Genomic DNA, 14,508 nt, shown 5'->3' on the forward strand with positions numbered 1-14,508 from the left:
TATAAACTTAACTACAGCATTACATCCCCATACTGCATTGTAATCTCACATGAGCATCAAGTAAATGCAATTTTGAAATGTTATTTACTGTGCACATAAGAGTGTGCACGGGGGCTGCACAAGTAACCCCGCCCCCCGCATGATTGCAGACGTTTATGTCCCTTTTTTTTTTTTTTTTACACTAAAGTTCAATGCCGCCGCCCCCCCCCCTCCCCCGGATGTTGCACTGTAGGGGGGTGTTGGGGGGGGGGGGGTAGTGGGGACCAGATCTTTGTTGTGGATCCACGACACTGCTCCATGAGCCCAGTCACAGCTGCTGGGGCAGTGCTGGCTTTGACGGCTGATTTTTATGCTGTCTGTGAGCGGGTCGGAAGAAACACTGACGACCCGCTCACGATGTGCATCGTGAGCGTTTCGTCCTGGTGTGTATCCCGCATAACTTTGAGACACAAAACCACACCATGAGTGTTTTGAGATCCACATACAGACCAAAGTCTTTGATCTGAGAGATCCGTTATACCTCATTCATACACACAATTCTTAAAGATACATCGATTGCCTTAGTATATACCTCTCTCCCCAAACATGGAATTGGCTACATTTGTCCTAAGGGTAATAAATGAGCGTATACTCTGATTGATTTAATCAATTTATTTAGCAGGAATCAGACACATGGAGACTGTACGTGCAATTGTAATTTGCACTATATTTACTTTTGTCTATGTTTCATGTTCCATGTAGTTTGTTATATTTTGCAGTTTTAACTTATTCCAATTAAAAGGTATATTTTATTGTATCGATTCATTTTTTCTTTCATGGTGCACCACATCGTGACAAATCAAACCCTGTCTCTTTTTGCTTCTCATTTCCTTGGTCTGTGGTAGAACACACCTGTTACACCATCAGTAATTATACCCACCATCTATACTCCACAGGGGGCCATTCCCATACAATTATCTATATCTCTTAAGTCCTGTGCTATTGACCCCCCAAATCCCATTTGCTCTAACCTAGTCTAAGGTCTTGCAGGGGTTCTTTTTTTATTTTTACCTTTCAGACAATGTAAAGTCTCCGTCCTTGAGAGCTGGCACCTTATGAAGTGGATTCACCTTCAAGAAATCAACACTCATATGGTCCCCTGCAGACAGAACACAAAAGAGAACACATTTGAAATTCACTAACAGCAGTAGAAAAACGGTCCAATAATTTGTGTCCAGCATTTCACCAAAGTAGAATACAGTAAGTAATAGGAACAAGGAAGGAAGGGATTACTCTTTGTTTAACACACTACCTAGTGTCGTAATGAACGATTAGCAGTATGTAATGTGGCAAGTACCCAGAAAACTGATGCCAGAATGCTGACGCCAAGGAGAACGCCATCGCCGAAATACCAAAGATAAGCCTGCTGTGTGGGTTAGCATTAGGATGGGGGTGAGTTCGGGAGGGTTATGAGCTAATATACCTTAATTATTATAATTATGAGTAATTATACCTCACAGCACTGGTCATGGGTTCAATTACCATGGCCCTGTGTGGCATTTGTATATGCAGTTTTCACCCACACTCCAAAGATGTATTTTATAAAAGGTTAACTGGCTATTAACAAAAATTATCCCTAGTGATAGATGGTTATAAGTTTGTACATGTGTATAGTGCAGACCCCTTGGACCATTTAGGACTGAAGCCCTGTACACATGCTTAGATTTGCTTTAGATTTGATGTTAGATTTGATTTTCTATTAGATCTGGCATTAGATCATCCCATTCGATTTGGCATTAGAACTGTACTTTTGCATTCGATTTCACAATGTAGGCACTCATTCGATTTACTGGATCGAATTTGAGATTTCCTTGGCTGCACAGTAGATTTTTCTATTCGATTTTGAGAAAACGGGAGCACGCATCGAATCGAATGCAGATCGAAAGTGTCCTAAAAACCATTCGATGTGGATTCGATTTTGCTTCTATAAGCAAAATCAAATCGAAAACAGGGAAAAATCTAAGCATGTGTACACAGCTTAAGTGTTTCTTGTCTGCTGTCAAATTCTATGTTCCTAATGCAACCTTTTCCACTAAAAAAAGGTAACCATCGACTACTTAGCAAAGATATCAAAAACAAATTATCTGAAAATAAAAGTTATCCAGAGTAAATTAGGATTTTGTTCTATACTAGTAAGCCCGCTCGAAGCAAATGCTTAGAAAGCTAGTAAGGTAGCTGTGAGAGAGAGAGAGAGAGAAAGATGTGGTCTTTGGGTCTGTGCACAATATTTGCCCACCATCCTGGAGGACTCACAATTTTTCAAGGAGTCCCCTGGAAAACCAGGCAGACCTCCTGCATCCTGGTGATGTGGGCAGGATGGAGAGACAAATACCGTATCTTGCGATGCCTCAGAGGGGGCGGGGCTTAAAGCATTTTAGCCCTGCACCTCTCAGGAGACCTGCAAATTGAGGTAAATGGAATAGGGTCAGGCTTATAGACATCAGAGTCAGGCCCCGCTCCTTAAAGTGCACATCAGCATCTCCTCTCTGGGCTACACCCAGAGAGCTGTAAAGAAAGGTAGGTTAGCATGCTATGTACCAAGTCTTCGAGAGAAAAAGCGGGTGGAGATAAAAAAAAAAGACTAACAAATTGCCAGTTAGGAGCAGTTTGGCTAATATTTATCTGTAAGGTTTTGTACATAGACCCATATCTATCTATTCATATACTGCTGTTACATGTATCATAGCCAGTGGTGGCAAGAGGGGGAGGAGCAGGTACTCTTTATCTGGGCCTGTCGGAGGCAAACTATTACTTTTAATATTTTCCTTGGGCCGGGCATACCGGTCAGCATCCTGATCATATTGAACTCATTTTCGAGAATGTAAATCTCCCTTAAACAATAGGGATTCTATTCACCAGACAGGTCTTTAATATCACATGTTTTGCCTCAGCTACGAAAAAAATTAAATACATTTTAAAAAAAACCAGATATAATATGCCCATATTGTAATAGGTCAGCCTTGTGAAGTAGTCTCTTTAGATTTACACTCATAATCATCTTATTAACCCCTTCCCGACATTTGACGTATATATACGTCATGGCCGGGAAGTACTTCCCGACACATGACGTATATATACGTCATGACTTTAAACTGTCACTGCGTCTAGAGACGCAGTGACAGAGGGACGATGTCTGCTGTCCCTGACAGCAGACATGTCCCTGCATGCCCAGGGGGGGCTGCGATGCCGCCCCCCCGTCGGCGATCGCTGTGATTGGCTGTTCAGTGTGAACAGCCATTCACAGCGTTTTCTGTGTCACCGGCGAATAACGTTCGCCGGTGACACGGGATCGGAGGTGATTGGTGCTGTAAAGTACAGCACCAATCACCGCGGGGTGTAAGGGTGACACTGGTGTCACCCCACCTCACCCCGCCCGCCCCCAAAGGCCGTGATTGGTTCGTCGGAGCCATGGAGGGGGGTTTAAACTAACGGTGACTGCACTGCAGACGCCATTCCGGTCTGGAATAGCGTGCAGTGCGGTCACCGTGCCCAGCTGCCGCCATATACTGACCAGAACCTTGCTCAATACTTACCTGATCACTGCTTGGGATCTTGCTTCATCTTGTGACATCCTGTGCTGTGTTGTGCTGCTGCAGTGTCATCGAGTTAGAGAGAGAGAGATAGAGAGAGAGAGAGGCCTAGTGACAGAGAGTGCTATATTTTGTGCTGCTGCAGTGTAATAGAGTTATAGATAGAGAGATAGAGAGAGATAGAGAGAGAGAGAGAGATAGAGAGAGATAGAGATAGAGAGATAGTGACAGATTGTGCTATATATTTTTTATATAACTGACTGCTGCCCCCCCTTTTGTGCTGATCAGTATAAATCAGCAACTTTTTGGGGGCGCAGGTTTTTTTTTATATATATATATACCTGTCAGTGCTGCTGCTGCAGTGTCATAGAGTGATAGATAGTGAGAGATAGAGAGAGATAGTGACAGAGAGTGATAGAGACTATATTTTGTGTCTGCTGCCCCCCTTTTGTGCACCCCCAGCCACTTTTTGGGGGTGCAGGGGTTATTTTTCATATATATAACTGTCAGTGCTGCTGCTGCAGTGTCATAGAGTGATAGATAGTGAGAGATAGAGAGATAGAGAGAGATAGTGACAGAGAGTGATAGAGAGTGCTAAATTTTGTGTCTGCTGCCCCCGCCTTTTGTGCTGATCACTATATCTGAGGTGATCAGCAACTTTTTGGGGGTGCAGAGGTTTTTTTTTTTTATATATATATACCTGTCAGTTGCTGCCAGTTGCACCAAAGGTTGTGCACCTGCTGCCCCTCACTGGTAATCAGTGTCGCATCACTGATCACCTTTTTTTTTTTTGTGGGTGCTGTGTGGTCTTTTTTTAATTTTTTTTTTACACACACTGTGATTTTGTGGGTGTCCTGTGGCCACTGTGCGCTGATCAGTGACGTACATCACTGATCAGCTTTTTCGGCACAGGGTTGATCTATTTTTTTTTTTTGATCAAATTCCTGTTGCCTTTGAGCGCTGTTCAGTGACGGACGTTACTGACCAACATCTGTGCTCAATTTTTGGCGCAGGACCTTTTTTTTTGTTTTTTTAACCCCTTCAATTTTTTTTTTTTAACCCCTTCAATTTTTTTTTTTTTAACCCCTTCAATTTTTTTTTTTTGTATAAAGTATTTTTTTTTTCTGCACTACATACACACTACACACTACATACCCCCCGGGTTGAAATAAAGTTTGTACCCCCCCCTACACTATACACGTGTTGAAACATTTCACTACCAGTAACACAAAAATAAAAATGGCATCCCAAATGTCATCCCAGTCATCCAGAAGAATGTATTCAGTGGAGGAGGCATATGCCATGCTTGCCTCTGACTCTGACACAGCCAGTGAGGCAAGCGGGGAATTTGAAGGATTCGTCTTAAGCTCCTCTTCCTCCTCTGGTGCTGAGGGACCCCCTCAAAGACGCCCCCGTAGAGCAGCTGAGACCCCCCCCCCAATAATTGATCTCGTATGGACCCCACCACCAGACAATTTTGAGCCCCAGGTTCCTGAGTTTTTGGCCATGCCAGGAATCCAATTTGATTCCACAGGTCTCAGAGAAATTGACTTTTTCAAATTATTTTTCTCTGATGATTTTATAAATTTAATGGTGGACCAAACTAATTTATATGCCCAGCAGTTTATTGCTCAAAACCCCACGTCATCATTTGCTAGGTGGACCCCTGTAGATGCAGTAGAGATGATGACGTTTTGGGGTCTGGTGTTTCATATGGGCATAGTAAAAAAGCCAGAAATTAGGCAATATTGGAGTACAGATGTTCTGTACAGCACCCCATTTTACCGTATGGCCATGCCCCGGGCTCGATTTGAGACGATCCTTAAATTTTTGCATTACAACGATAATGCACAGTGCCCACCCAGAGATGATCCCACCTTTGACCGGCTATTCAAAGTCAGGCCGGTCATTGATCATTTCAGTGCCAAATTTGAAGAGATGTACATCCCAGATAAATTCATTTGCATAGACGAGTCCCTTATACATTTTAAAGGAAGGGTTAAATTCCGCCAGTACCTTCCCAGTAAGAGGGCAAGGTATGGCATAAAAATGTATAAGCTGTGTGAAAGCACCTCAGGGTACACCCACAGGTTTAGGGTATATGAAGGGAAGGATTCAAGAATTGAACCGCCAGAATGCCCCCCCTCCCTCGTAGGTGTTAGTGGAAAAATTGTCTGGGATTTAGTGCACCCCTTCCTGGATAAAGGTTATCACCTCTATGTGGATAACTTTTACACTAGCATCCCCCTGTTTAAGGCCCTTGGTTCAAGAGGTACAGCAGCTTGCGGTACTGTGCGCAAGAACCAAAGAGGCCTCCCAAAAACGCACATTGCCCAAGTAATGAGAAGGGGTGAAAGCAGGGGAATATGCACCGAAAATATGTTGTTGGTCAAATATAAGGACAAGAGGGATGTCCTTATACTGACAACAATTCACGGAGACAGTACCACCTCCGTCCCTGTACGAGGTACCAGTACCCACACCTCAAAACCTAATTGTATCCTGGATTACAATAGGTACATGGGCGGAGTGGATCTTTCAGATCAGGTACTGAAGCCGTACAGTGCCCTGCGGAAAACAAAAATCTGGTACAAGAAGCTGGCCGTGTATATCATCCAGATGGCACTGTATAACGCTTACGTGCTATTCCGTTCTACCGGCCAGAGGGGGACATTTATGCACTTTCAAGAGGAAGTCATAAAGGGCCTAATATTTGGGAACCAGCAGGCAGAGGGCCCCAGTACTTCTAGTACTGGCCCCCGTATTGTACCAGGGCAGCATTTTCCGAACGAAATCCCCTCCACTGCAAGAAAGGGCAGGACACAGAAAAGGTGCAAAGTTTGCTATAAAAAGGGAATAAGAAAGGAAACTATTTTCCACTGTGAAACTTGTCCTGAAAAACCCGGCCTATGTATAAAGGAGTGTTTTAAAATATACCACACATCTATGGATTATTAGGTTCATCATTTCACCGTGCTTCGGGGGTCTTGCTAATGCCACATAGCACCCACCAACATTCCACCAGAATCTGAGCTGCAAAATCCAAAAATCACTCCTTCCCTTCTGAGTCCTGCCATGCACCCAACTGGTATTTTTTGGTCACATGTGAGGCATTGCCATACTCGGGAGAAATTGGGGCACAGATTTTGGGGTGCTTTTTCTCCTTCATACCTTCTGAAAATGAAAAATTTTGAGCCAGAACTGCATTTTTGTGTAAAAAAATGTAATTTTTCATTTTCACTGCCCAGTTGTATCAAAATTGGTGAAACCCCTGGGGGTTTGAAATGTACACTATACCCCTAGATGAATTCCCTGAGGGGTGTAGTTTGCAAAATGGGGTCACTTGTGGGGGGGGTTCCACTGTATTGGTGCTTTGGGGGTCTTGCTAATGCGACATAGCACCCACCAACATTCCACCAGAATTTGTGCTGCAAAATCCAAATATCACTCCTTCCCTTCTGAGTCCTGCCACTTTTTGGTCACACATGAGGCATTGCCGTACTCGGGAGAAATTGGGGCACAGATTTTGGGGTGCTTTTTCTCCTTCATACCTTCTGAAAATGAAAAATTTTGAGCAAGAACTGCATTTTTGTGTAAAAAAAATGTAATTTTTCATTTTCACTGCCCAGTTGTATCAAAATTGGTGAAACCCCTGGGGGTTTGAAATGTACACTATACCCCTAGATGAATTCCCTGAGGGGTGTAGTTTGCAAAATGGGGTCACTTGTGGGGGGGTTCCACTGTTTTGGTGCTTTGGGGGTCTTGCTAATGCGACATAGCACCCACCAACATTCCACCAGAATTTGTGCTGCAAAATCCAAATATCACTCCTTCCCTTCTGAGTCCTGCCACTTTTTGGTCACACATGAGGCATTGCCGTACTCGGGAGAAATTGGGGCACAGATTTTGGGGTGCTTTTTCTCCTTCATACCTTCTGAAAATGAAAAATTTTGAGCCAGAACTGCATTTTTGTGTAAAAAAATTTAATTTTTCATTTTCACTGCCCAGTTGTATCAAAATTGGTGAAACCCCTGGGGGTTTGAAATGTACACTATACCCCTAGATGAATTCCCTGAGGGGTGTAGTTTGCAAAATGGGGTCACTTGTGGGGGGGTTCCACTGTATTGGTGCTTGGGGGGGTCTTGCTAATGCGACATAGCACCCACCAAAATTCCACCAGAAACTGAGCTGCAAAATCCAAAAATCACTCCTTCCCTTCTGAGTCCTGCCATGCACCCAAATGGTATTTTTTGGTCACATGTGAGGCATTGCCGTACTCGGGAGAAATTGGGGCACAGATTTTGGGGTGCTTTGTCTCCTTCATTCCTTGTGAAAATGAAAAATTGAGCCAGAACTGCATTTTTGTGTAAAAAAATGTAATTTTTCATTTGCACTGCCCAGTTGTATCAAAATTGGTGAAACCCCTGGGGGTTTGAAATGTACACTATACCCCTAGATGAATTCCCTGAGGGGTGTAGTTTGCAAAATGGGGTCACTTGTGGGGGGGTTCCACTGTATTGGTGCTTGGGGGGTCTTGCTAATGCGACATAGCACCCACCAAAATTCCACCAGAATCTGAGCTGCAAAATCCAAAAATCACTCCTTCCCTTCTGAGTCCTGCCATGCACCCAAATGGTATTTTTTGGTCACATGTGAGGCATTGCCGTACTCGGGAGAAATTGGGGCACAGATTTTGGGGTGCTTTGTCTCCTTCATTCCTTGTGAAAATGAAAAATTGAGCCAGAACTGCATTTTTGTGTAAAAAAATGTAATTTTTCATTTGCACTGCCCAGTTGTATCAAAATTGGTGAAACCCCTGGGGGTTTGAAATGTACACTATACCCCTAGATGAATTCCCTGAGGGGTGTAGTTTGCAAAATGGGGTCACTTGTGGGGGGGTTCCACTGTATTGGTGCTTGGGGGGTCTTGCTAATGCGACATAGCACCCACCAAAATTCCACCAGAAACTGAGCTGCAAAATCCAAAAATCACTCCTTCCCTTCTGAGTCCTGCCATGCACCCAAATGGTATTTTTTGGTCACATGTGAGGCATTGCCGTACTCGGGAGAAATTGGGGCACAGATTTTGGGGTGCTTTGTCTCCTTCATTCCTTGTGAAAATGAAAAATTTTGAGCCAGAACTGCATTTTTGTGTAAAAAAATTTAATTTTTCATTTGCACAGCCCAGTTGTATCAAAATTGGTGAAACCCCTGGGGGTTTGAAATGTACACTATACCCCTAGATGAATTCCCTGAGGGGTGTAGTTTGCAAAATGGGGTCACTTGTGGGGGGGTTCCTAAATTTTAGCATCTTATGGTGCCAAGAAACCTACATGGTGCCTAAAAAATAATCTCATAAAAAGGAGGCTCCAAAATCAAGTAGGTGCTCCTTCTATTATGAAGCCTGTGGTTTGGTCAACGTGCACACTAGGGCCACATATAGGATATTTATGAAAACAAAAGAATTGGGGGAATCAATTTTTAGTCACATTTCTCTAGTAAAATGTACTGTGTTCCTTAGAAAAATGTATTAAAATTGCAAATCTGCAAAAAAAATGAAATTTTGAAATTTCACCTACACTTTGTTTTAATTCCTGTGAAACACCTAAAGGGTTAACAAACTTCCAAAATGCTGTTTTGAATACTGTGAGGGGTGTAGTTTTTGAAATGGTATCATTTATGGGGGTGTCTCACATACAAGTCCCTCAAAGTCACATCAGAACTGAACTGGTCCCTAAAAAAATCAGTGTTTGAAATTTTCTTGAAAATTTGAGAATTTGCTATTCATATTGTAAGCCTCCTAGTGTCCAAAAAAATTAAAAGGAAGTTGAAATAATGATGGAAACATAAAGTAGACATATGGTCTATGTTAGTTATTAACTATTTTGAGTGGTATGATTATTTGTCTCACAAGCAGAAAATTTAACATTTTGCAAATTGCAAAATTTTCCATTTTTTTACGACATTTTGGTATTTTTCACAAAAAAACACAGACTGTATCGACCCAAATTTACCACTAATTTGAAGTACAATGTGTCACGAAAAAACAATCTCAAAATCACTGGGATAAGTAAAAGCAAAAAAAAGTTATACCCACTTAAGTGATACATGTCAGATTTGAAAAAAAGGGCTGTCAGGAACGCAAAAACTGGCTCTGTCAGGAAGGGGTTAAAACGACGCTTGCAGACCACAGGCCACTCTTCTAAGTATATTACATGGGGTGAGATCTGCTCCGCTTTTATATACCCCATGGCAAGCTTGGCGCACACTTACACAATCTTTGTTTTTACCGTTAGTGTCTAAAGGTGCGTACACACGTACAGATTTTCTGTCTGATCTATCTGGTGGGAACAAAAACCTGGTAATGTATGGGAGCATATGACAATCAAAAATTTCCACCCAAATGCAAGAAAACAGAAAAAAAATAACTGCTTTGATAAATTTGTTATATCAGATCCGATTTAACAATTTGTCTGACTGATCACTGTCTGTTTTCAAGTGTTTGGGAACAATTTTTTGATTGTCAGTTGCTCCCATACATTTCCAGGTTTTTGTTCCCACCAGATAGATCAGACAGAAAATCTGTACGTGTGTACGCACCTTAACCCTAATTTCAAAGGCACGGTGATCAGATCCTGGCACCTTCCTGGTTCCTCTTTAGAATTTCCCCTATTTGTTTTTTTTCAACAACGTAGCTATGTTAAGGTGCCCATACACATTACAATTATTGTATACAATATCGTATTTCATCTCGGTTTTGCGATGAGATGAGATCTAGTACAAAAAGTATGTGCAGAACATACTTTTTGTACTAGATCTCATCTAATTAATCGCAAAACCAAGATGCGATATTGTATACAATAATTGTAATGTGTATGGGCACCTTTACTCCGTTATTGTCGCAGCTAGCTTCTGCAGAATCGCCTAGTACTATGGATTTCATGGGGAGATAGACCACTCAGTCCTCATGCCACCAGGTGTATATTTAATAATCCTAGGTGTAAAAAGGATTTACATAAGATTACAACTGGTTTGGTTAAGTGGAAATCAGCTTGGCCTGGACTAGAATTCAAATCAGTGCTCTCCTCATTTATTTCACTCAAACAACTGGTGTCTTCTTCATATGCAGAGATGCATTATAAATGACTGCACAGGGCATATTATACACCCAAATTGCTATATCTTATACCACTTTTACACCAAAACCGCGTGTTGTACCCGTGTTTTTGGACTCGGCTCCAAACTAGATGCAACCCGGCAGTTGTCCCATTTTACACCGGCGTCCCCCCGGCATAATGCCGGCCGGGTGACACCGGCGAAGACGGGCCCTGAGTCGACATCATCTACAAGGGCTGGGAAATCCGCCAGCCGGGATGGCAACCAACACGCCGGGGGCAAGCCAGCCTCTTTACGCCCCCAGCTTTGTTCTGTGCTGTGAATAGAAGCCATTCACCTCCTCCAAGGCTCCGCTGCTGTCTGCATAGTACAGCAGCAGAGGCTGTACGCGGCCCCTGCCCAACTTCTGGACTGACCGCAGGACGCTGCAGTCCGGACGGGCTCACCGATTGGTGGAAATGGGTCCCAGGGTCGGATGACCCATTTACATGGCCCCTGACTTTGGGTATGTCCTGTGTCTGACTTTGAGCATTTGCAGGGTCGGTTTCCAGAGGAACAGGACCTGGGTTATTTTTTTACTCCATTTACAAGCCCCAGCCCGGAGTGGAGCAGCAATAACCCGGGTCGAGGCTCTGGTGTAAAAGGGGTATTACAGACAATGCTGTTTTAAACGTTTGGCGCTCAAAGCTCACATAACTCAGGTATGTGGTGCTGCCCTATTGTACAGGCATATTGGGAAAATGTCCAGGCTTTTATTAATACTAAATGAAAAATTCCCTTTACTATTTCAAGGTCTCGGGCATTGTGGAATATGTATTCACCTTCCTCTATCTCCACGGGTTCCCTAGGGGAGATTGCTGTTGGCTCGTATACAGATGGAGCAGCTCTCATTTTAGCTGCTCCTGGTGATTTCTATAGCCAATTGCCGCCCCCCACCCTCCTCAGACAGAAGGGGGCGCACGTGCGCCCCGTTCGACCAGAGGCTGTAGCAGCCCTCAGCCCGGCTCTGCCCCTCCACCTGCTCTGCTACAGCTACTCATCTCCCTGAAGCAGAGACAGGCAGGGAAGCCGCTCCCCACCGCCATGCTTACGGGGACGCGGGAGCAAGCGAGATGCTCGAATGTCCCTGTCAGATGGAGCTGCCATCCGCCAGCCTCATGTCTGGTCCATCTGCAGCTTCTAAGAAAACTATCCTATACCAATGGATCAATCCCGATCCTATTCCCTGGTCTCTTGTATTGCCACATCTATATTATCTTTTGGGTGGAATGCTCCTTGGATGTGGACTCAAACCTTCTTTGGTATTTGGCTTCCATATCTATTCTCGGTGTCCCCAACTGCGATTGATAATGTTCTCAATGTGGTAAAGCCCCTCCAGTTAAAATCACAACACCAAAGCTCGGATGCGCCTCCGCCCCTCCCCTCCCCCCTCCCTCCCTCCGCAGCTCTGGTGCTGGCTGTCTGTCTCTGACACCGCTGGTAACCTCCTCTCACCAGGCTCCATGAAGCAGTAGGGCAGACACAGCATCAGCCCAACCCTGTGGGGAGGAGTTCAGCATGTAGTAGATTCCTATTGGAAGCTGCTACTGCTCGTCATACACAGAGCTAGAAACTCCTCCCCTTCTTGGGCTGCCAGTACATGGAGTAATGACAGCAATAGCTTCCAGCAGGAAGCCATTCTGTGCAAATCGTCAGACCTACAGTGCTTCTATGGGCTGCTGTCTGTGCAGCCCAGAAGCAATTCCTCTGCAGTGGGCATGCCCAGACTTCAGTCACTCAGTGTGATGCAGCTGAAGGAAGACATCCATTGCACCAGAGGTGCATGGAAGTTAATTTTATTTTAATAATATTTGTGTGTAGATCTTTATAAAGAGTATCATTTTTTGTAGTTTAAATTATATTAAAGTTATTAAAAGTGTGTATTTTGCTCTGTACCTGTCAGTGGCGGAACCAGCAAACCATGGGCCCAGGTGCAAAAAATGCTCTGGGCCCCTGCGCACAATAATTTTCCAATATGGGGGGGGGGGGGGGGCACCGTAAAAATATCGGATGGGGCACAGAAAAATATATATATATTTATATAAATAAATAAAACCATTCCCTGTACATTTTTGTGAGAATTATATATATATATATATATATATATATATATACACACACACACACACACACACACACATATACACTAAATGACTCATCGCGCCCTTTGGGGCTCTTCACACTGTTGTAAAGAGCTCAGCCCCCTTAACCTTTGAACTCCTTTATGTAGGGGCGGGTGTAGGTGTACTCCGGGATGCAAAGGTGGTGGTGCAAGGGTGCCATCGCTGGGGGGAAGTACTCATAGGAGATTGAAGGGGCATGGCCTAGTTGCTCATATAGTAGGACGTGAACCTAGTAGCTGTCATCTACATACTCCTGCCTATTATACTGCAATCCACTGTGACATTGAATTAAAATCCCCCAGGGTGGCTAAAGCCTTCCTGAGTGACTCTATCACTGTGTGGGCTTCCCTTTGCCAAATGGAAAGTGTCTGGCTGGCCGCACGTGACCTCCACAGGAACCTCTGTTCTGTACCCTGCTCCCAGGTGTCCGACGTGCGTCTGGTGGCCATATTAAAGCAGGCATCCTGGCCCTGCTGCCTGTACCCTGCTGTCTGGTGGGACGGCCAGACTTTTACCTGCGGTGGGGGGAGAGAATTGATCCTGAATCCCTGGTCCTTCTTCGTGGTGTGACACGTGAGCATATGGCGTGAGCCAGCAGAGAAGAGGCCGCAGGGCCAGGATGCCTAGTGCAATATGGCCGCCAGACGCACGTCGGTGACCCAGGCTGCACGCAGGGGCCAGAACATAGGAACATTAGCACTGGGTGGGAGGAGGTACCGTGGTGGTCAGAGAGCGGGTCGGCAGCCAGACGCTATCCACATGGCAGCTGCAGTGTAAAAGTCCAGCAGCATGGGCCAGTGATAGGGGTGTGTGGGCATTAGGGGGGAGTAACGCTTTATGGTGCAGGGATTGTGCAGAGGAGGGGGGGGGGGGGGGGAAGGAGCCCAGGGTGGTAACACAAAAGTTGCTGCTAAACACTATCCCCCGCTATTAATTTATGAGGCACATGATTGCACCGACCAGCGAAACAGGCAGCAGTGAACAAACGTAAGTTGTGCGGCTGCTTGCACGGAGCAGAGGAGATGTGTGGTACTTCACCTGACTGTCACATCGCTCCTATGCTCCTCTCCAACAGCACCTGTGTCGCTATATGTGGGGTTTAAGCGATGTTTGGGGGGATAGGGGATAAAGCAGGATAACAACTACATATATATATATATATATATATATATATATATATATATATATATATATATATATATATATATATATATAAAATTTACTTTTCTGTGCCCCATCTGATATTTTTGCGGCCCTCGCCCCCCCCCCATATTGAAAATTGATTGCGCAGTGTAGTGCGGCCCCCAGCCCCCGTTTTTATAATGTGTGCATAGCGGTGAGGCCCCCAGCTCCCCCTTAAGTGTACTTACCTCGGCTATTGGTACTCCAGTGAGCCGCTCCCACGCGCCGCCTGCGTGCTCAGCCTTGGAGCTCTCTTCCTGTCTATTCGGAGTCTCACTCTCAGAGCAGCAACAGGCAGCCTTGCGATTGGCTGCCTGTTGCTAGACTACCAGAGTATACCAGTCCCGGCCGGAAAGGATGCATAGTCAGACGTGCAGACAGGGTTTGTCCGGCATTCCATTCCATCCACACGCTGTAAGTACCAGTCCTGTACCAGTCCTGAGCCACCACCCACAAAGCCTGCGTACCTTCGTTCCCCCA

The 14,508-nt window shown here is 44.7% G+C and overlaps 1 protein-coding gene across 2 annotated transcripts in view; it reads right to left on the bottom strand.

Moving 5' to 3' along the window:
* LOC146008861 (glutathione S-transferase theta-1-like) overlaps positions 1–14,508 on the bottom strand; it is a 184,509-nt gene that overhangs the window by 6,346 nt on the left and 163,655 nt on the right. For both annotated transcript variants that reach the window (XM_083148635.1, XM_083148645.1), the window contains exon 2: positions 1,051–1,138. In XM_083148635.1, coding sequence (XP_083004761.1) covers positions 1,051–1,138 — 88 coding nt within the window. The remainder of the gene's footprint in view (positions 1–1,050; positions 1,139–14,508) is intronic.

This window comes from Crinia signifera, chromosome 1 (genome assembly GCF_055691185.1).
Source record: "Crinia signifera chromosome 1, ASM5569118v1, whole genome shotgun sequence".
In the NCBI taxonomy this organism is placed as follows: Eukaryota; Metazoa; Chordata; class Amphibia; order Anura; family Myobatrachidae; genus Crinia; species Crinia signifera.